This window comes from Haemaphysalis longicornis, unplaced genomic scaffold (genome assembly GCF_048455015.1).
Source record: "Haemaphysalis longicornis isolate Haplotype H1 unplaced genomic scaffold, Haemaphysalis longicornis Haplotype H1 scaffold_3, whole genome shotgun sequence".
NCBI lineage: Eukaryota > Metazoa > Arthropoda > Arachnida > Ixodida > Ixodidae > Haemaphysalis > Haemaphysalis longicornis.
This window is the reverse complement of record NW_027526335.1, coordinates 72,351,670-72,374,000: the sequence shown is the minus strand read 5'-3', so window position 1 is coordinate 72,374,000 and position 22,331 is coordinate 72,351,670. Positions and strand designations below refer to the sequence as shown.

The 22,331-nt window shown below is 51.5% G+C and overlaps 1 protein-coding gene across 2 annotated transcripts; it reads left to right on the top strand.

Annotated features, from left to right (window-relative positions):
* The first annotated feature begins 22 nt into the window (after window positions 1-22).
* On the top strand, window positions 23-22,231 carry LOC144173292 (glutamate receptor ionotropic, delta-1-like). 2 transcript variants are annotated; one of them, XM_077701774.1, is made up of 6 exons: window positions 23-109; window positions 9,367-9,525; window positions 11,304-11,451; window positions 14,662-14,879; window positions 17,726-18,012; window positions 21,647-22,231. In XM_077701774.1, the coding sequence occupies exons 1-6, from the start codon at window positions 50-52 to the stop codon at window positions 21,987-21,989; spliced, it is 1,215 nt and encodes a 404-aa protein (XP_077557900.1). In that variant the 5' UTR covers window positions 23-49; the 3' UTR covers window positions 21,990-22,231. The 2 variants fall into 2 exon arrangements, with proteins under 2 accessions (XP_077557900.1, XP_077557901.1); XM_077701775.1 differs by lacking the exon at window positions 23-109 and adding an exon at window positions 9,255-9,296.
* The last annotated feature ends 100 nt before the right edge of the window (window positions 22,232-22,331 follow it).

Sequence of the window (22,331 nt, the reverse complement as noted above, 5' to 3'; positions counted from 1 at the left end):
TTATTCAAATTTGAACAGGTTCCTAGCAACCCTTCCTGCGGACGGACAGATGGGAATACGTCTCTCCAACGGCTCTTGGACAGGAGCTGTGGGCAACGTACAACGCAGGGTAAGCAAACAAGAGATACCCAGGGTGCTTCGTCATTCACAGAATACCTCCTTACTTCCTCACTCACTCACTCACTCACTCACTCACTCACTCACTCACTCACTCACTCACTCACTCACTCACTCACTCACTCACTCACTCACTCACTCACTCACTCACTCACTCTATTTTCCCATATCTTTGTGCGGTACATCGAAGCAGAGGCGTTTTACTATCAGGTGAGGTACTTTACACACAGCCCATTTCTATGTACCACTAGAAAAAGCGCGCAGTTATAAGGACATACGCAATTTTACTAGTGACGTTCACGTGTAAACAGTGTGATTCAGCACCGAAAAAATTCAAGAACGATCTGTTGCAGATTCGTTATAGGCACGTATGTCATAGGCCCGTATGTAAGGACATATTTTTGCAGTTCGGTTGATACATCTGAATTTACTCATTTGTGATCTGTCGAACCACCTTCGTTTGCCATGGATTTTTATTTTGAGACACGCTCGTTTTCTTTTACGCCTCTTCTCACTATAAACCGGCACGAGGACTGACACTCGCCCTGCCACGTGGCGTCATGCTTGTGAACACGGCGTGGTTCCGCTCCAAGGCCCGCGCGCTGGCTTTCCACCTCTGACGTCATGCTGCCCCACAAAGCAGGCGTGGTTTTAGCTTCGCCCCTCACGAGAAACCGACCCAGCGGGTTTAAGCCTCCTATGCTTGCGCATAAAGCGGGGTTATAGAGGAGCACAGTGTAAAAAAACTCCCACCTCCCCTCGCGGGACACCCTGTGTAGATGCGACGCATAGGGGGTTCACGTTGCAGCGTTGGACAGCGGAGGAACGGCGCTGGAACGATGGAGCGGAACGGCGCAGGCACCGCGTTTTATAGCGCGCATAACGGTGAGGGGACGCGCCGGCGCCAGTGCGTCTGCCGCGGCTATGACGCAACACAATCCAACACAATCCATTTTATTCCAATCCAATCCAAATGCAATCCGATCCAATCCAAGCCAAGCCAAGCCAATCGAATCCAATCCAATGCCCCTCGCGAGAGAGTGTTCGCTATCGGAAAGGAGAGGGGTGAGCGGCGGAGAGCGAATCTGGCGCGGCGAGGAGAATGGGGGAGGGGTGGACGCCGATAACAACGACGCCGACGCCGGATGCATGGACAAGGCGGGTGAATGAGATGCGTGGCATCTAAAAATGGCAAAAGATGCCTAAGCCTATTCTTATCACACAAAGCGCCAAAGCGTTTCTCCCGATGAGGATAGTCAACAAGTCTTCCGCCGATGTCGACTATAGCCTGCAATTTAGACATGGGACTCTTGTTGGAAGGGCTAGCCGTTTCGAGCACTTTTTGCAGACGCCAGCCGGTCGCGCTTTTTCGCTTACACACCATGTAACGCTCTCACGTTAAAATTGCTACCATTGATGGACCAGCCCTAAAAATCTTAGCATACCTCTACAGCATGAGATTTCTGATACACCATTTTATCTGCAATTTGCCCACAATTTCTCTTTTCATATTCCTCGTAGGCAATTCCTACTGTCAAATTTAAATAAAAAGTTCCTCAGTTGCGCACTTAACGAAACTTCCTTCTATACGTGCAAGGGTATTGAATTATTGATCATCGCAGCCCAGGATGATTTACTTCAGATCTAGGGAAACGCATACAAAACGCCCTGCGAGCTATATGAACTCTACGTAGGCGTGTTTTAAACTTTCCAAGTCACAAAACAGTGACAGCCTGCATGATCTAGTGCCATACGTTGAGCAGAAGCCCGCTTTTGTTTCGGCGTTTGATTAAACAACCCCCACTAATCCGATCAGTTCACTGATGCGGAGTTGCCACATTAGGCTTGCATGCTTGTGACATGGTTTCGAGCCCTGATAGTAGCCGCATATTTTAATGGTGGAGCTGTTGTAGGTCGAGCCTTTCCATCCGTCTGTTTTTGCGGAAACTTCTCACATTTCCTGGAGTAGGCCGCATGTGGGCCCCTGCCGTTTGCACAAGTGAGTTTGTAAGAATTCCAATTGTCGGTGGGGTGGTCCTGTGCAGCGCATTTCGCACAGGTTGTGTTGCCGCGGCAAGAGATCGTACTGTGCCCGAACCGCTGGCTCTTGAAGAAGCGGCGCGGGTTCGGTATGTACGGGCGAATAGAGCATCGGATGTAGCCTGCATTTATATATTGTGGAAGTGCCGATCGGTCAAAGGTCAGGATAATGTGTTTGGTGGGGATTATCTCATCATCCCTGCGCATTGTGATGCGACGCATGGCTGTGACGCCGTGGTCCTTTAACCCTTCAAGAAGGTCGGAATCTGTTTCTTTAAGTAGATCTGTCTCTGCAATCACGCCCTGGGAGCTGTTCAGGCTCCGGTGGGGCGTGACCTTGATGTCCAGAGCAAGAATGCGAGTTTGTGCAAGAAGTGGGCGGGATTGTTGTTCAGTATTGAGTTCGACCAGGATTTTTCCCGTCCTGAGCTTTTTAGCTTGGTACTTTTCACCTAATGTGTTTTGCAGAAATTTTGGGACCAGGAATACCGACAGTGAAGCGACAGGTCTTGTTGGGTCAGCTGACTCGATCACAAGAATACGAGAATAGTTGTTCACGGTCATTGAAAAAACAGTTGTTGAAAGAGTGTGGCCATAATCGCCCGGAAATCCTTAGACTGCCACCCTGTCACTTTGAACACTGTCCTTGAGGCTGTAGCCATTCACACAATAATATTTAATAGGTTGATAACGGTATGCTCCATATACATTACTCCTGGTCTTGCGCTTTCGAGCTCTCACTTCGAGGCCCTGGTTGACCAGCTGCCCGAACCATATATCCTCACAGGCGACCTTAATGCGCACAATTCTCTTTGGGGCTCTTCTCGCACGGATGCCCGAGGTCGCCTAATCGAGGAATTCCTTACATCTTCAGGAGAATGTCTCTTCAACAAAAATAAGCCCACATACTTTAACATAGGACACAACACACACTTATATCTTGACTTGGCTATTCGCTCCGCAGTTCTCTTTCCTCTTCTTCAGTGTGGCGTGGGCACTGACCCATATGGCAGTGACCACTTCCCCACCTCACTAACATATATAGGTAAAGTCCCACGCAGTCCACCTTCTCAGAACAGGTTCAATGAAGCAAGAGCTAACTGGAATACACTTACAGAGACATTCAAACTACACTACACAACCATAAGATGCCTACAGAATGAAGAAGCTTCCCAACTACTGACGGCGCACATCCTCGACGCCGCCAAAAAGTCCATTCCCCACGCCTCTGGTGCCCCGCGCAACCAGAGGAGGCCGTGGTGGAATGAGGACTGTAGGCGGGCGCGAGAGTCCCAGAACAAGGCGTGGGGTTTCCTTTGTCGGTACCCCACGTCGGGTAACCTCCTTTTGTTCAAACGGGCCAAGGCGTTTGTAAAACGTGTGCGCCGTGAGGCAAAACGAGAGACGTGGCACACCTTCTTGACATCCATTAATTCATACACGGACACTCACAGTCTGGACACACATACGTAAGCTCAAAGGACAACAGACACACAGCCTGCCCCACGTTAGCACAACAAGGGACACACTTGAAGACCAGGCTAACACACTTGCACAACACTTCGGACACGTGTCCAGTTCAGCACATTACACAAACACTTTCATGCAACACAAAAAATCTGCAGAAAAGAAGTCTGTGCGTGATAGCAACAAGTCGCACACTTCCTATAATTCTCCTTTTTTCAATTCATGAGCTGAAGGCCGCTCTGACCTTATACACCATGATACAACACATACACTAAGACACCCTTGAAACACTTCCACATCTGTACAATAAAAATGGCTTTCGGGGCCCATTCCACGCTCTCAGAGGGAGGCCATAGTGGTGGCTTTTCTGAAGGAAGGGAAGGACCCTTCCTCTCGTGCCAGTTATCGGCCCATTGCTTTGCCAAGCTGCCTGTGCAAGCTCCTCGAGAAGATGATAAACAGGAGGCTCGTGTACTTTCTGGAGTGCAATGGTCTTCTCGAGAGCTGCCAGGCAGGCTTCAGGTGCTACCGCTGTGTCTTTGCAAAGACTGCAAAGCGGTAGCAGCAAAGACTGCTACCGCTGTGTCTTTGCTGCGCACGGACAGAACTTTTGTGTCTGTCGAACAATGAATGTCCAGAACAGTATATTCACGGCAGAAGCATACGGCATCTTAATTGTTTTAAATCACATTGTCCAACACAAAATTCCGAAGTCCATCGTGTTCACGGACTCCCTCAGCGTTGTACGTGCGCTGTCCTCTAACAAACGATCTAAAAACTGTCTAATTAATCTTATTTGTAAGGCTATTCTATCCACATGCACCGCAAACCTTGATATAACTGTATGCTGGGTTCCAGGCCACTGTGGGATCGTCTGGAATGAGGTTGCTGATGAAATGACTGCCGGTGCTGCACTACAAGGCACAGTTGATATAACAACAGTACCGTACACTGACATGAAGCCACACATTAGACAACAACTTCGTAAAACATGGTAAGCAGACTGCAGTGAACAGATAGGCAACAAGTTACACGTAATTAAATCCCACTTGAGACCCTACACCACCGACACACGCAACATATACACAGAAGTCGCTTTGGCTAGGCTACGGATAGGGCACACACATGCAACTCACTCGTATCTGCTCACGGGATCTTCAAGACCCCGTGCAGCAGGTGTGGAGAAGCCCTATCCGTAGTCCACATACTCATTCAATGCAAGGCCCTTGACACAACGAGATAAAAACACTTTCCCCAACTCTACAGATAACACATTCCATTCCACCCATCGTTGTTTTTGGGTGACGATGCCATGGTCCCTGTCAAATGCGTTTTTAAGTATTTGTCGGATATGAAGTTTTTAAACCTCATTTCCTGTCATGCGTAATCAAAACTGGCCCTATACACCATCCACCACCATTGTCTTCAACTGTTTTTACTTTTGGCCTTATTGAGCGTGTGGGATATATGAGGGGTTCCTCGGGGGCCTTAGCCAGTCCTGGCGTAAGCCACCACGCTAGCTCCCGGCGTGTCAACCACGCGGGCTCCCATGGCTACGGCAGCCCGGCGAGGTTCGCCGATACGAGAACACAGTAGACAGTAGTGCCGAAGCACAGCCGTTTATTTGGGGAATCCCAAAGCATGCGAGCACAGGGCTCGACGGCGTTCACGAATCACGCCGTCCGGTTCGTGACCGCGAACGGGAGGCAGGCACTCACGGCGCGCGACAAACAAAGCTCCCACCTGAGATGCATGGTATCCGCAATCGCCGCGATGTTCCCGCCGATCTCGCCCCAACCGGGTCTCCGACGAGACTCTCCTTCACCCGTCCGCGCACGCTCGCGCCGCCCGCGCGCCTATCCCCGCACACATCGGTGGCGCCATCTCTCGGGGGACGCCGACGAACCAGCGGAGCGCCGGACCGGTTCCAGCGCACAAGCGTCTCTCCCGAAGCGCGCGCTGGCTCGGGATCGCAGGTCGCGGTTCTCCACGATTCCCACACTCCTCCCCCCTAAAACTGGACGCCACTTGAGTTCGAGTGACGCCACGGTGCACCACACTCGTCACGTCTCAAGTCAGCAAAACAGCCACCGAACGCCACTCCACACCAAAGTTCGCCACACGATGCCGCCGTCGCGATGCTCGCCTCACAAACCCGCAAACACATTGCAATGGTTCCAAGTCTCTCGCGGTTGGGCAGCACAGCAGGTTGGCAGGCCCGGGGGTAGCTGCAGCCGCAGCCGACGAACGCCGGGGTCGCGCCATGATGCGACCCCCACTCCCAGCTCGAGGCGGCAACAGGAACGGCCGCGCCCACTGCGGCTGCCCGAAGGCTCGCGCCGCTCGCGTAGGCGCCAGATACCGCCGCCTCCTGGGTTCCGTGGCCGCTTCGGCCGCAGGTCCTCCCGAACGGTTGGCTGCCGCCCGGCAGGCCGGAGCAGCAACTGGAGTAGCAGCTCCACGAACCGCGCTCGGCCCCGCCGGTGGTTCAGCAGGCCATCCTCGCTGTCCGTGGCAGTGGTGACTGGCGTGGCTCCCGGTGGTATCCGTATGCTGCAGGTCTCGCTCTCACCGTCCAGTTTAAACGATTCCCGAACTTGAAGTGGGGAGCAGCGGGACTCCGCAATCTCCTGTGACTGGCCGGAAACCTTATCGACGATCTCGCCAAATAGGGTAACAAAGATGCCCGAGGGGACTCCCCCTTGCACGTTCGCTTGCTCGCGGAATCACGAGTCCGGCAACTGTGCTCCAGCCGCCACCCCCGCCTGGAGGCAGCTCGCCTAACTATTACGGGTTGTCGGCATCGAAACGCCCGTCCGAGCTATTTCGGCCTGGTGCGTTGGTCGGCAAAGCAGCGTCAGCATCAAGCAGGCGGGCTCCTGCAACTCACTCGCAGCAATACAAGCTGCCGTAGAGCCAGCGCCAACCGCAATACCAGCGGCTTACGGGCGCACATCACCGGTATAGGTCGCCTGAGAGTCCGTCTCTTACTAAGACTGGCGATCTCTCGCGACCAACGAGCCCGCTGCCGAGCCGCGCGAAGCTCTTACTGCCTAAACGCAATCTCGAGCGGAGTCTTCACGGCATCGAGACGCACGCACTCCGGAAGCGCGGAGACAACGGTCCCATTGCTCCCGCTTCCCCCCGCAGCGAGAGGAGACTGATTCTTCAGCGATCCCCCTCGCTCTTTGTCAGGCGTCAAATCGGCAAACACTCCGCCTCGGACTCGAAGCGCAGTAGCGGCGGGCTCATCGTGCGGCTTGCGAACTCCCAAACACCGCACCCTCGCTCGGTGGTGTCCGCCGCGCCTGGGGGAAACTTCAACCGGCGCCGCCGGCGCGACTGCGCGGGGACGGCGCTACGAGGAAGGCGACCCGCCGCCATGTTGGAACAAGGCCTACGCACCTCCCGTCTCACAAGCGGGCCGCGACTGCGGTGCTCGGAGGTATCCTACTGACTCACCGCCTGGTGCGTGTAGGAAGGTTTACACATTTGCCGTCACGGCTGTATCGGGCATCATAACTGTCTGCCTGCAACCGACTGGCGCGAGGCGTTTCGTCCGAAGTCTTCCGGACAAAGGGTAGCGGGCTACGACTGCAGCAACGCATTTCTCGGAGAGCTAGCAACCTCGAATTCGTCCGAATACGAGCCCCACGTTCGGGCGCCATGTGGGATATACGAGGGGGTCCTCGGGGCGACTTAGCCAGTCCTGGCGTAAGCCACCACGCTAGCTCCTGGCGTGTCAACCACGCGGGCTCCCATGGCTACGGCAGCCCAGCGAGGTTCGCCGATACGAGAACACAGTAGACAGTAGTGCCGAAGCACAGCCGTTTATTTGGGGAATCCCAAAGCATGCGAGCACAAGGCTCGACGGCGTTCACGAATCACGCCGTCCGGGTCGTGACCGCGAACGGGAGGCAGGCACTCACGGCGCGCGACAAACAAAGCTCCCACCTGAGACACAAGTATCCATCACCGCCGCCATGTTCCGCCGATCTCGCCCCAACCGGGTCTCCGACGAGACCCACGTTGGGCGCCATGTGGGATATATGAGGGGTTCCTCGGGGGCCTTAGCCAGTCCTGGCGTAAGCCACCACGCTAGCTCCCGGCGTGTCAACCACGCGGGCTCCCATGGCTACGGCAGCCCGGCGAGGTTCGCCGATACGAGAACACAGTAGACAGTAGTGCCGAAGCACAGCCGTTTATTTGGGGAATCCCAAAGCATGCGAGCACAGGGCTCGACGGCGTTCACGAATCACGCCGTCCGGTTCGTGACCGCGAACGGGAGGCAGGCACTCACGGCGCGCGACAAACAAAGCTCCCACCTGAGATGCATGGTATCCGCAATCGCCGCGATGTTCCCGCCGATCTCGCCCCAACCGGGTCTCCGACGAGACTCTCCTTCACCCGTCCGCGCACGCTCGCGCCGCCCGCGCGCCTATCCCCGCACACATCGGTGGCGCCATCTCTCGGGGGACGCCGACGAACCAGCGGAGCGCCGGACCGGTTCCAGCGCACAAGCGTCTCTCCCGAAGCGCGCGCTGGCTCGGGATCGCAGGTCGCGGTTCTCCACGATTCCCACAAGCGATTTTAGTGTTTACATCTTCGCTGCTCATACATAACCACTGATTTGGCGCTCTTTGCCCTAGTTGGCCTTAAGCCATAAAAATCCAACCATCATCATCTTTCCATCCATCTTCTAAAGGTCGTGCGTCACGAATAGGTAGCAGCAGGTTCCCAGACCCGCCAGCGGCCTCGCAGAGACCGGTTCCTGGACCCACCGATAGAGGGCGCAGTGGTCTCGCAGAGGCGCGTTCCTCTTTCTCCCACTAGGGAAGGGAGCCCCCCGCCGCAGACGTTCGTTTGGGTTCCGATTTCTTTGTACGATTCGTAGAATTTGTTCGGCGGCGGCGCTGTTCTCGGGCGAGCGCCCGTTGACGTTCGAACCGAGAGAGGAGAACCACGGCTCCGATGTTTCAGCTGACTTCACACTGGATGGAACGGTTAGGCATTTTTAATGATGGAAGCCATTCTTAAGATCGCAATACCAGGTTCTCCAGGCGATTGTTCCTATGTTTGTAGTTTAGGATGCGTGCTCATCGAAGAGCCACGCTGTTTCCCATGCGCGACACCGGTGGGAGAGGATGAAAGCCCCAATCGTGGTTTATCGCTGCGCGCGCAGCCGCTCACACGGCTTAAAACACCTCGGCAGAATCGGGATGAGAATTTATTTTTGGGATTGTATGCACTGTGGTCCCTTTCAGTCGTCCCGTCCATCGGTGCAGCAGTCATCGGCAATCGAGAGCGCTCTTTCTTTTGCGAATTTACGTAATTTCTGACACTTCTGGGCATTCTCCTGAAAGCTGGGGTTGTTTTGTATCTTCTGTGCACTTTCGGCAGATGGCTCAGTCACACGCCGTGTTTAATTGCACCAAACACCCCGTACAGCTTGCCTACGTAAAAACAACAATATGCAGTTAGTGGCCCTCTGGCCCGGTTCAGACTGGTGCCGCAACTGTCGTATATGACTTTAAAGAATGACGTCACTTGACGTCTCAGCCAACCGAACTGCTTCACACGCCGGTTTTTTTTTTTTTACGTCTAGATAACGATATGGCTTTTGCGTCAGTAGTCTGAACATAGCGTCTGCTGCGGTGCGCGTGATTGCTCAGGTGTGGTTGGTGAACATTTTTTAGGTTTGAATACATGCACGCCCAAGAAGTCGTCTCTGTCGTAACGCAGGAAGTGGACATGACCATCGTGCCCATGATCCAGTCTCACAGTCGCATGACGGTCGGCGAGTACGGCCCTCCCATCATGTACGTGCAGTTCGGCATCCTGTCCGGCAGCGGCGTCAGCACGTCCAACGTGTTCGGCTACATACTCACTTTCGACTGGAAGGTGAGCTCAGCCATAAATATAGTTCTAACATGCTTGGGCGCTCACGTAAAGGTTTATTTACGTAAGGGTTTTAACTGCGAAGCTGTTCAGCAATTCGTTGATTCTTGCGCTTCACAAAACTCTGTATAACGGTATAAAGAAATCACCGGCTCCGGCAGGATTCGAGGCAGTGTCTGGTAGATCAATCAACAGAGTTAAAGTCAGTCATCTTACCCACTCGGCTACGACCGTGAGTTAGCCCATGAGTCACTCGGCTGTGTCTGTGGGGAGAGGAATCCCGCCACTTGCTTGATACAGAGCCCGTGATGAGATACACGTTGCACCTGCAGGCACCTAGCTTAAGTGTGCGCGTTCTGTGCGTCCTTTCTACTTCTTCGATTTGCTTCTTCTTCGCCGTTATAGGAACAATGATGGGATAAAGGTCGTTGCGGCAGCGAAGAAGAAGCAAATCGGCTGCAATTGTGGACTTAAAGGGACCCTGCAACACTTTTCTCAATTTTTTTTGAAATCTTAAATGCTTGCAGAACGTAGTCACCCAACACAACCCGGAACTTATATTAAGGGGTCGCAAAGTACCTCAGCAAGAAATTACTGCTCTATGTCCATCAGATAACTTGGAAACTCGCTCAAAAGATTTTTCTCTCTTTCTCGGTCTTGGCGTTCTTCGACGGTCCGAATTACGTCACTTAGGCCATGTAGCGGCTGTTGGCCGGTTTTCTTTCAGTTGCAGTAATGAACGCTTTTCGATAGCCATTTTAAAGAGAAAGCCACAAAAGCAAAGCAGAAAGAGAAGGCGTATCTGGTGCGACGAGGAAATCACGCAGTGCCGCTCCGTGCTGGCGATAACTGTCGCTTTCGCAGTGCTTCCAGACGCAAAGGAAAGACTGAAAGCGTTTATCGAAAATGTTGCAGGGTCCCTTTAAACCATCGTGGTGGTCGTGAAGGTTGCGCACAGCTCCGCTACATTCAAGTCTTATCCGTTAGTGTGAGCTTCCTTCACGTTTCTCACGTGTACATGCAAATGTATTTAAAGGAGTACTGACGCGAAATTTTGGTGTTACGTTTTTTTCGCTGCTACGCGTGCCTACCAGCCCACTAATAATAGAATGACGGATTAGACGGTCGAGCGCAGCGTAAACATTCATTTATGGCGTCGTTTATTCGTGTCAGTTTCGGTTTCGACAAAACGAACGTCGCGCGGCCGTTTGACAGGAGGTATCACGTGACGTCACCATTCTTGCCGTATCGCTGCCGCTCTGGAAGCGCGCGCGAGCGAGCGCACGCGTGCGCCCTGACCGGCCGAGATCTTCGCCGTCCCCACAGGCCCGGGCAGCATGACGTCAGTCCCAAAACCATGACGTGTACACACGCCCGAGCAGTGCGCGCCAACCACAGCCAGCGCGTCGGCTTAGTCACGGGAGCCCCGACGTCGGCAGTTTGGGGCAAGTAGCAGATGATGTCATGTCGGTCCGCTCTGGGCTTTCTCGTGCGGGTGACGATTATAATGGATTTAAAATATGTTTCGCTGAACGGTTGCTGTTGAAACTTGCTGGGAGATATCACCTGATAAAAAGGAAGCGTTTTACATAGTTATCTCAGCTTTGAAATTTCGTATCAGTACTCCTTTAAACGTAGATTTGTAATTTATATGATTACTGCAATACGATGTCCGTCATTACCAGCGATGAATGAACACCAGGCAGTGTGCAGCTTGTCATTAATTGCTTCACGGGGAAAACATATTATAAATGACGACAAGCCTCGCACTCTCTATGCAGGTGTGGGCGTTGCTTCTCAGCGCTATTCCAGTTCTCGCCCTGCTGATCAGCTTGTCGGAATTCGTCATCCGCAAGACGTCCTGGAAGGAGATCTGGCCTCGGGTGCACGAATGGGGCTGGGAGATCTTCAGAAACCTGCTGTACGAAAGTACGTCAAATGTCTCTTACTCTACTGATCTCGCTCTGATTCGTGTTCACAGTGTATGCAGTGAACACATATTTTCACAGCGAAGCTATTATAGGCTAATTTCCCCGATTTTCGCGTCCGTAGTATAGTTAAACCTGGATGTACCGAAGTAGACAAAAGTTCGCAATTTTTCCTTACATCCAGGCTTTCGTTGCATGCAGGTTCCCAGTTAAGGCTCACGGGAATAAAGCAGAAACGAAGCCAAAATGCTAGAGATCAGGGAAGGTGAACTCACCCGTCACGAATTTATTTCACAACTAAAAATTGCGGTAGTTTCGCCTCCTGCTTTCGCACGAGCTTAGGCATGCACTACACGGCAGTACAAAGAATCAAGGTCACTTACTCCCGTATTAACAAACGTAACCTAAGTATCACTTTTGCCTTTTGAGACTTTTCGGCACCTTAACGCGTCACAAGAGACAAACTACGCTGTAAGGGTGGCTTTTTGCAAACTTGATGCTCTTTACCGCACTCAAGTTTCTTGCGAGGGGCTAGCTGGGATGCTATACCAGCCGGCAACATTATTCTTACTCGCAAGAGAAGACTGCATTTAAAATTGCGCGCTTTTCTTGAACAGACACAACTTTTCGTGTGCTAGCAGCAGCACTCATCACCGACGAACCGATGCCACAGATAGAAGTGGAGACGCGCCACTACACGCCGACATGACGGCCTAGCACTTAAAAACTCAAGTTTGCAACCGAAACCGCACTTACACGTGGAAACACACGGTAGTTTACGGTGTGGGCAAAAAAAACGTGAAGGATAGTTACTCTTTCTAGCTGGAGTGGTGTCACGCTACACAAGCAAAATCACAAGTGACCGCTGCGTATAGCCATGGTATAGTGCTTGCCCCATTCGTTCATCATCAGCAGCAGCATGACGAATTTCATGTTTAGGCGATTCCAGATGTTTTAATTGCTGCTGGCTCTTTACGGTAGTGCTAGTATTCGCTAAAATAGTTCATTTCTCAGGTAACTTTTTGAATAAAAGTGCAAAATACAATGACTGACCAGTTCACCGACTTCGTTACGTTGAGGTTAATCGCCGCGACGTTTCGTTACATACAGGTCGCAAACACATGGGCTTCAATGGGGGTGGCAATGGGATATTGAAAAACTTTGCTAAATCGAGGAATTCGTTACACAGAGTTTCGTTACATCTAGGTTTAACTGTGCAAGAAAAGCCGCTCTCCTCCGGACTTCAGCACACCTTCTCCGTTCGGCCTCCTGCTCCCCTCAGGTGCTTCATATTATATTAATACGAGTGGCGTAAATTTCCCCTGCAAATGTTTCTTTCTAGCGATACATTTGTGTTTAGCAGTGAATCCAACATTAACGAGACCTGCGTAAGCTTATTCTTCGTAAGCTTACTTTCCCACATCGTGTGTTGCTCAGTGAAGCCTACCCACTCCTCACTTCGGCACACCATCTACCTTCGCCCACCTGTGCACCTCCGACGCTTCACATCCTAATATGATGGCGCGTACTCCGCCTGGAAAATGTATTCTCAGTGTTTGGCAGTGAAGCCGACTTTAGTAAATAGATGTAATACCCCCTGTCAAACGTACCTATTTAAGTGCACTTACGCCGAGTGCACTCGGGCTCCCCGAATGACACTTTGGCTGCGCGCTGCTAACGACGAAATAAAGTGCCTTTGGCCGTGATGTCAGTAACGATATCCGTCATCAATATTACGCAAAATTACTTGAAATTTCCCCTCTTTATCACGTGAGAAAAAATGTAAACCTTTCGTTGTGTTGTTTGCATTGTTCAAAATCGCAATCGGCGCCTCGCACAAGACAAATAAAACAGAGTCGGGACGGCGACTGAACACCGGCGCTGATATCTTCACTGTTATTCACTGCGCAGCGAATAGCAGCAGCATTATCGCTTGGGGGAAACACTTTTTTCCTCTTTTTTTTGAAATCTTAAATGCTTGTAGAACGTAGTAACTCAACACACTCACTATTTAGATTAGGGGGTCGCAAAGTACCTCAGCCAAAAATTACTGCTTTATGCCCTTCAGGTAACTTGGGAACTCGCTCGAAATATTTTTCTCTCTTTCCTGGTCTTGACGTTCTTCGACGGCCCGAATTACGTCACTAAGGCCATGTAGCGGCTGTTGGTCGGTTTTCCTTCAGTTGCAGCAATGAACGCTTTTCAAGGGCAACTATAAAAATAAAGCAATAAAACAAAGAAAGAACGGAAGGCGTATCTGGTGCGACGAGCAAATCACGCAGTGCAGCTCCGTGCTGGCGATAACTGTCGCTTTCGCAGTGCTTCCAGACGCGAAGGAAAAAGTGAAAGCGTTTATCGAAATTGTTGCGGGGTCCCTTTAAACCATGCCGTCGCGCCAGAGAAGTATTCAGAGAGATCGCAAGTAGGCTTCACTGTGCAACACATAATCTGAGAAAGCCAACTTACAAAGACCACCATTACAACTATCTCTTTAAAGTCGGCGTCCCTTCTAAACATTATGGAATTACTGGTAAGACATTTATCTTGGAGCAAAATACGTGATCGTATGTCAAAATATAAAGCACCGGAGACTACAGGTGGTCTAAGAGAGAGGGTGTGTGCAAATAAGGAAGAGCGAAAAGGCTCCGCTGTGCAAAACGCAATGTAGGAAAGCCAGGTTACAAAACCAAGCTTACACAAAGTTTACACCAACATTTACCAGCTTAGATGTAAGAGAAGTAGAAGAGAACATAGAGATGGTCCAAGATTCTGACAAACAGCGCTGGCAACGATACAGGTGGCATTTTTTTCTGCATTTATTTAAAAATGGGATAATTTAGCCATTCAAAATCACAACCATTGTTCTCAACGAAATTTTTCGTGGAGCTTAGTGACTTGTAACAGAGAGTATCTAAAACGTTTCCCCCCACCCACTGCCGAGTAGCATGTCGGTGTCGACATTCCGGCAAACATCTCGGCTTTCTCTCCTAACAAAGAGCTCTCTCTCTCTCTCTCTCTCTCTCTCTCTCTCTCTCTCTCTCTCTCTCTCTCTCTCTCTCTCTCTCTCTCTCTCTCTCTCTCTCTCTCTCTCTCTCTCTCTCTCTGCCAATAAGCTGCACATGGGCTAAGATGAACTAAGGAAGTCACTTCTCAAGGACACCGCCCCTTGATGTTGGAAACTTTCAATGGGCCTTCGTACCCGCGCACGCAGGCTCTCCGTGGATCCCATCGCAAACGTCGGCTCGCGTGGTACTGACGGCGTGGCTGCTGGCGGTGCTGGTCATCGCCAATTCGTTCGCCGGCCACCTCAAGTCGAGCATGGCCATCAAGTACCAGCCGCGCCAGGTGGAAAACGTTCGGGACGTGGTCGCGTCGCGCGGCATCAGACCCATCGTCTGGAAGGGCTCGCACTACGAAGCGTTCCTCTCGGTAAGTAATCCCGAGCCCGGCCTGTCCCTGTGCCCAACCGTGCTTGGTGCGCCATGTCATGGTTACCTGCACCTGAAAAGTATTTCGATATTGCTTTCCGGAATCTAGATATCTATTTCAAAGACGATGGTCTTTTTGGGCTACTTAAAACCAGAAATTTTGGTCGGTCTGTCTGTCTGTCTGTCTGTCTGTCTGTCTGTCTGTCTGTCTGTCTGTCTGTCTGTCTGTGACTCGATTCAGCCACCAGGTCAAAGTGAAACGAAGTCTGCGCAATGGTCTTATATATATATATATATATATATATATATATATATATATATAAGACGACCATTGCGCAGATGTTTAGATTTGGCTGTGAGTATACTCACAGCCAAATATAAACATCTAGGTTTGGTTTATATGTTCATAGTTGTCAACATCGTTCAAAAAGAACAAGACATTATGCAAATATAAGACAGCAAATAATACAAAAGAAATATTTACAGTGTTCCTTTGTAAAAAAATTCATATATGCTTCATTTTTGCGAAATGAAATACTACATCCACTGCAGAAAAAAAATCACTGTCGCCTGCTGTCGCCCGCGCCACTATACTGGCGGCATTTTAAGAATTGCTGGCTCTGGTGCACAGAGTCGCACCATGCAGACGCAAGGCTTGTCATCATCCAGGAGCATTTTAAGAAATCAAGCGGGAACAGTTACAAAAGGTTCCACTAGATTGGTTCCACGTTCTGCTTGGAACGCACGTGGACTAGGGCAACGTGGTTCTATGGACGTTGGAGTAGGGCCCCTCGATTCACGCGCGTCTCCGCCGTACGGCAGCGCTGGCATCGAGGCACCCGGCCTGGAGCAGTAGGACGTGGTCAATTTAAATTGATTTGAGCAACCCGTTAGCGTGTTTACATTGGGAGGATCGCGACGCAAGATGAGCAGCATGAGAGCTGAGCGGGAAAGCGAAGGGAGGCATTTACTTTACAAATGTTCACAAAGGCTATAGTCTTTTGTCGACATTTGCAACGAAAGGAGCAGATACGCGGCCAATTTTTGCAACGTCAAAATCGGTGAGCCATGCCGATCCAAACTCAAGTTCAGTTTCAGGGGTACATTCTGTTTTAAGTGCGAATGCACTTTATAAGCGACCCCAAACCATCCACCGCCGGCGGCGGCGGCGGCGGCGTCCGCAGTGCTCCTCTATATTTAAAAAATAAACAGCATCCGGCGCCAGGTTTCGATCCGAGGACTTTGCGGCCGCAGCGCGACGCTCTACCGACCAAGCCACGGACGCGACGCTGATATCAGTGTTAGTGACGCGCCTTATATCTTTAACGCATTCAAACTACGTCGTCAGCGGCGTGCGTTGGCGACTCAGCGGCGTTATAGCGGCTTGATAACTGCGTGGTGTACACGTGATACTACAAACCCGATGGAAGAGATGGAAGAGAAGGCGGCGAGGCGGTGGGCTGCGGGGGCCGAGCGCAAGCGCCGCAAGCGGGCCGACAACCGTGCATTCGCACTTTCACATTCTCCCCCTCGGGGAAATGCGGGGGAATTTTTTTTATTTAACTGGTCCCGTGTCCGCTCACTTCACTGCAAATGTCGTTGAAAGACGATAGTCTTCTGCGGCCCGTGCCACATAAGCGCCTCTCTTATCTTTCCCACCCACCTCTCAAGCTCTTCCCCTCCCGCCTCGCTCCTTCCACAACAAACACAGTAGAGGATTGCTCACATCAATTCAATTTTGCCGCAATCCGATGCTCCCGCGACATATACTAGCAACTTTTGTTACTGCGGGACTTTTTTAGAAAACCGCCACGAGGGAGCGCCGCGAGCGCTTTTTGTATTTTTGAGTCAAAAAAGTTTTCAACGTGTTTCTTTTTTATTTGCTATAGCAAGAATCAAGCCACCTCGTATTTGTCATTTTGAAACCTTTCGTTGCTGTTGGACTTGTAACACCGCCACGAGGCGAAGGCTCGGGCGCCAGCTCACTTTGTATTTGGAGTCGAAATATTGTTTCCGACACATATTTTTTTTAACTGTCATTGGAAATATCAAGCTGACATCTATTTTTCAACCGAAAAACACCGCTTGGTATATCAGTTATGTGAGTATTGATGCCTTGCCTCATATGTACGTTTTCTTTTTGCTCAACGATGTTGACAAGTGGGAAGTATGCAGATTTAGTTGTACGGAGAGGTTTTGCTTGCGTCTTTTCCTCGCGGCGCTTCAACTTTTCTCTTTACCTATCTCCTTTTTCTCTACCCTATTCTATTCATCCCCTTCTATATTCCCTACCCCCCGGACTGGGTTGTATGCCGGTGAGCCCCCAGCTGGGCTCAATAATATCCCCAGTCCATTACTTTTCCTTTTCCATCTAACCACCTAAGAAGAAGAACCTTGCGGGCCGCCGAGGCGGCCCGAAATAAAATCAGTTCGAACCCAAACGCTGTCGTGCTGGTTGTCTCTGCGCCGGTCGCGGCACTTTCATCTGTTGGCCGGGTGGCTGAATCGAGGGACTGACAGACAGACGGACGAACGGGTGGGCGGACGGATGGACGGACGGACGGACGGACGGACAGACAGACAGACACGCACAGGCAGATAGACGGACGGACAAACGGACGGACAGACAGAAATACCAAATTTTTCGCGTTTAAGTAGTCCAAAAAAAGACTTGTCTTTAAAGGAACTGAATATCGAAATCTTCCAGGAGTGAACAGAAACAATCGTGGCTCTCCTCATATCGCGAGGCACGGGCCAGCTCAGTAGTGTCTGGAACGCAGGGACCGTGTGATCACCATACAGGTATACAGGCCTGGTGCGATCGTACACGCGCCTTTGCATCCGCAGACCGCCCGATCGCCGGTGCTGAGCGCGCTGTGGCGCATGGTGTCGCGCACCAACGGCTCGCAGCTGGGCCGCGACATGTTCCGCGACGAGCACATGCGCCAGGTGGTCGCTCGCCGGGCCGTGCTCATGGTGGACCACATCTCGCTCCAGTGGCGCATGGCGGCCTACTGCAGCCGCACGCTGGTGCCCTCCTTCCACTTGGCCCGCGAGCCCATCGAGGAGAACCCGCTCTCCTTCCTCATGTCCCGCCACATGCCCAGGGCGCTGCACCAGCGCATCTACGCCAGGTATGCCTATGCGCACGCGCGCACAAGCGACACCTTACGCGGAGCTCGATAAAGGGACGGTTGGAGTCCTTGATTGTTAGGTATAGCATAGCACTCGAACAGGTCAGCTTACTAAGTGTAGAAGAACATCCAGGGAGGCAAGGGAGGAGGCCGTCATCTAGGATAAGCAGATATATATATATATACACTATTTACAGAACCGTCCTCTAAGCAGCCATCTTGAAGCCTCCCTGGTCGTCTTCGTCTTCTTCGCCTATGCGTTTGCTGAGCTCGGTGCCAGCTTCATCTTCGTCTTCATGGAAAGTTTCAACACGAAGTCTTATAATGCACGTGCTCAGCACTTGGCACCTCATTCTCGGAACTTGCTTGCTACACTGTCTTCTCTTCTACATCAGTTTGCAACCTGAAAACGTACGGAAGATACAAGTATCCTCCCCTCCACCTTCTTCTTTTTTTTAATTATCTTGCACATAGTTCATCTCTCCTGAAAGCCAGTCACACAACCGGAAGTAAGCAGGAGATAAAGGAAAGTATGAAGGAAAGCAAACGCTATTCTCGCCGTCATCCCCATCCCTTCTGGGTGCCGTTCGACAGAATCAATCTTCCGCGCTGCTCCCCCTTGGTTGAAATTGCGTTGCATGGCGCGCTGTCTCGGAATGCAATCGGCGAGGAATTACTTTGAGATCGAGTCAAAATTTATACCAAGCTTTTAGAGCAAAGTTATTTCTGGTGGAAGCTCGACCCCTCACAGGTGAGCTAACCGAGAATTGATTGATTGATTGATTGATTGATTGATTGATTGATTGATTGATTGATTGATTGATTGATTGATTGATTGATTGATTGATTGATTGATTGATTGATTGATTGATTGATTGATTGATTGATTGATTGAATAAACTTTATTCAAGACAGCAAGCGCGATGTTAGGGCGTCCGCCCGGTGAGAGGCGTCCTCAGTCCAGGATGCCTTGGAGGTGACCCGCTCGCGTTCATTTTCTCGCGTTGCCCTCTCTGCCAGCACGCGCTGGGTAGAGCGGACGGAGCTGGCCAGCAACTCCCCCCACTGCTGTGTGGTAATGTTGGGAAGCGGCGGTTGGGTAGAGGTGTTGGAGCATCCTACGGTGATGTGGTAGAGAGTTCCCATGGTTGGACAAAACTGACACTTGGCTGGGAGTAAAGTTTGGTTCGTAGTAGAGATGGGTGGTGTCGTCGTGTATGGGTGAAAGTAGACGATGACGCTGACGCAAGAGGTAGATGATGAAGAAGAAGAAGTCTATTTACACTTATTTACAAGGACCTTCAGAAGGCACGAGGACAACTCAAGACAATGAAAATTGGATTACAATTAAAAGGTGCCGCAGCGCACAAGGGGGGTATCGCGGCACGATCCCTGGTGGGGGCCCGGAGGCCAAAAAGGTGCCAAACCGCCGCACGGTTGGCTGGAAAGGTGCGTGGGGTCCTGGCGCCCAGAAACCGCCACGGGAGCGAGTCTTCGCGCGACCGCTCGCAGTCGCAGCTATCGACAAACTCATTGAAGGATGCCCGAGCAGGGCGCAAGCAAAGCCGCCTCCCCACCGCAGCGCACATAGGGTTTTGACCTCCGCTCCCCCCGTGTCCGTTCCCGAAGGTCAGGAGGACAGGAAAGCCTTCCCCGACGCCGCGTAAAACGCCGCCGGCGAGACCCATACAAAGAGTTGCGAGTCGCTGGCGTCGGCGGCGGGCGCTCGTCGCTCCCGCCGAAGGAGGGGGACAACACAAGGCCACGAGAAGGGAGGGGGGTCATCATCCCGACGGGATCTATCGGCGCTGTCATCATTACACTGGGTATAACTTTTCTGGTGATATGCTCACCAGCTACGCATCTTCAAACTTGTTTTAGCGTCTTCGTGTTTCAGCTCGCCAAGCAAGATGACTACACGGACGCGAGGCTTCGGCTGTGGTCGTTAACCATGCAAACCGTACGTTCTTTGCGAGTAGTCAGCGCTAATTGTGGTGTGAGGAAGGAGCCACGAGTCAAAAGTGTTCGACTCCCCTCAACCCGCTTCCTCTCACTTTTCCCTTGACAGACGCAATGAAGGTTTGCTCTATTCAATTCTCCCGCTTTCGCAGCGCTTGCGTGCCATTTGTTGGGTCCTTTTGTTTCTGTTGTGCAGACAGCAGCTCGAGCCGGCATGCTTTGTTAGCCATAGCTATATCTGGCCTCCTTTTGGGACCATTTTTAACGGGTTGGTTTCTCAGGCGCTATCGCGAAAAGTAATTCTTAACAAAATTAAGACTGCAGAACAGTGGGAGACTTCTGCTCAGCTCCTCGCCGGAGCCACAACTCACAGCAGTCCGGATGGCCGAAGCCGCCGCGATGATCCAAGGAATCCTGGCTGACGGCTGAGGGAGAGAGACCATCCAAGTCGCCTACCTTTCAGAACACATCTAGGGCATCAAATAAAGTCATCTCTCTCTCTTTTAACAAATTAGCAAAAGCTTTCTTAACAAAAAGAACGCCGGCACTCCCGGTTATGTACAGTCGGTAAAACGCTTGTCTATAACAGCGATTTCGACTTCAACCAGCTACATCCGAAAACTGCCGAAACATACTCGTTCCAAACATGTCGGAGGCAAAAGCGAAAGGCTAAGACTTCAGAATCCCGCAGTAGTTTTATTCAAATCCCGCTCCGGCGGGGCAGGATAGGGCTGAGAGTAGGAAAGCTGTGTTATAGACAAGCCTTTTACCGGCTGTACTTTTATTTTGCCTCCAGTATGCCTGAGGCTTCTTTATCGCTGAATAATGTGGACATGTATGAGTCCATGGCAGCATTTTTAGTAGTCAGGAACGTTATCTTTTTCAAACATTATGTTACCTGTTTTCTGAGCCCAATAGTTGAATTAAGTTACAGACAGATAAACAGGCAGACCAAAATTTCAGCGTTTAGGTAGCCCAAGAAAGACTGTCGTTCACTAAAACAATTCACTAAAACCAAGTGTGTCGAGCGAATGCTGGAATTTCGCGCCGATAACGCGCAGCCAACTTGGGATGTAGCCAGCGCCTCCTTGTACCACCCGCCGCGGTAGCTCAGTGGCTAAGGCGCTGTGCTACTGAGCACGAGGACGCGGGTTCGACTCCCGGCCGCGGCGGCCGCTTTTCTGATGGAGGCGAAGAGTAAAAATGCCCGTGTGTTCGAGATGTCGGTGGACGTTAAAGAACCCCAGGGGGTCAAAATTAATCCGGAGACCTCCACTACAGCGCGCCTCATCGCCTGCATTGCGTCGGAGCGTTAAACCTCACAATCAATCGATCTCCTTGTATCATTGCAAGGTTCAAGGGGGGCGCCTTGCATCTCCTTGTATCATTTCCTATTAGAACGCACCCTTACCCTTCCCCTCTATCCCCCTTTCGCTTGCGCCATAAACATCCAACCATCATCATCATTATCCCCCTTTCGCGAGCGTTCCCTTGGAACGAACGAGCAATTAAATGCTTCCACGGCGCAACCGCACGAGGCGCTGGTTTGACCTTGGCTGAACTTGAAGGACAGATTGAGTCTACGAGGAACGAGCCATTTTCTCGGTTTGTACATGGAGTAATAGAGCTTTCGCTCTAATAAATGCCCTCCTCATCCTTTGGCGGCGGCGCGCAGGATCACATGGATGTACGAGAACGGCCTGGTGAACAAGTGGATGGCCGACAGCTTGGGCGACTGGCAGCGCTGCGTGCGGCAGACGGGGGGCCACGCCGCCGACGACCTCACCGTGGAGGACACGCTGGCCAGCTTCGTGCTCTGGGCGCTCGTCATGGCGCTGGCCGCCGCCGCCTTCCTCGCCGAGGTGCTACTCCACGCGCACTCCCGGAAGAAGTCGCCCCCGTACCCGCGCCCGTCGCGGCCAGCGATGGTGCGCCGCGGCGTAATGTTGACGCGGGTGGGCCTAAATCGAAGGCGCGTTCCGCGTACCATTCGCCACGGGCACCTGCAGTCTGTCTGACAAATGATCACATTCGAATGATACCGTATTGTTAGGCTGTTCTTGGAATGCGGATATAAGAGAAGAAATTGATTCGACTCGCCGTTAATAAATAGATCTTTAACTCAGTGCGTCGTCTAGCGTGACTCACTAGTCTCCTTAACTTTCGTCACGTGGTGTTGTTAAAAAGAGGCATCGGGGAATTTCATAGAAACGCTCTACATTAAAGGTATGAAAACTAACTGGCGTGAAAGCACATCGTTGTGTTTATTAGGTTAACACTGTCGCAGCAGTGCTAACGTATTGCTTCCTATTTCGTTTCGTGCTTTCTATTTTTGCATTTTTTCCCTTTCCCACTCCCCT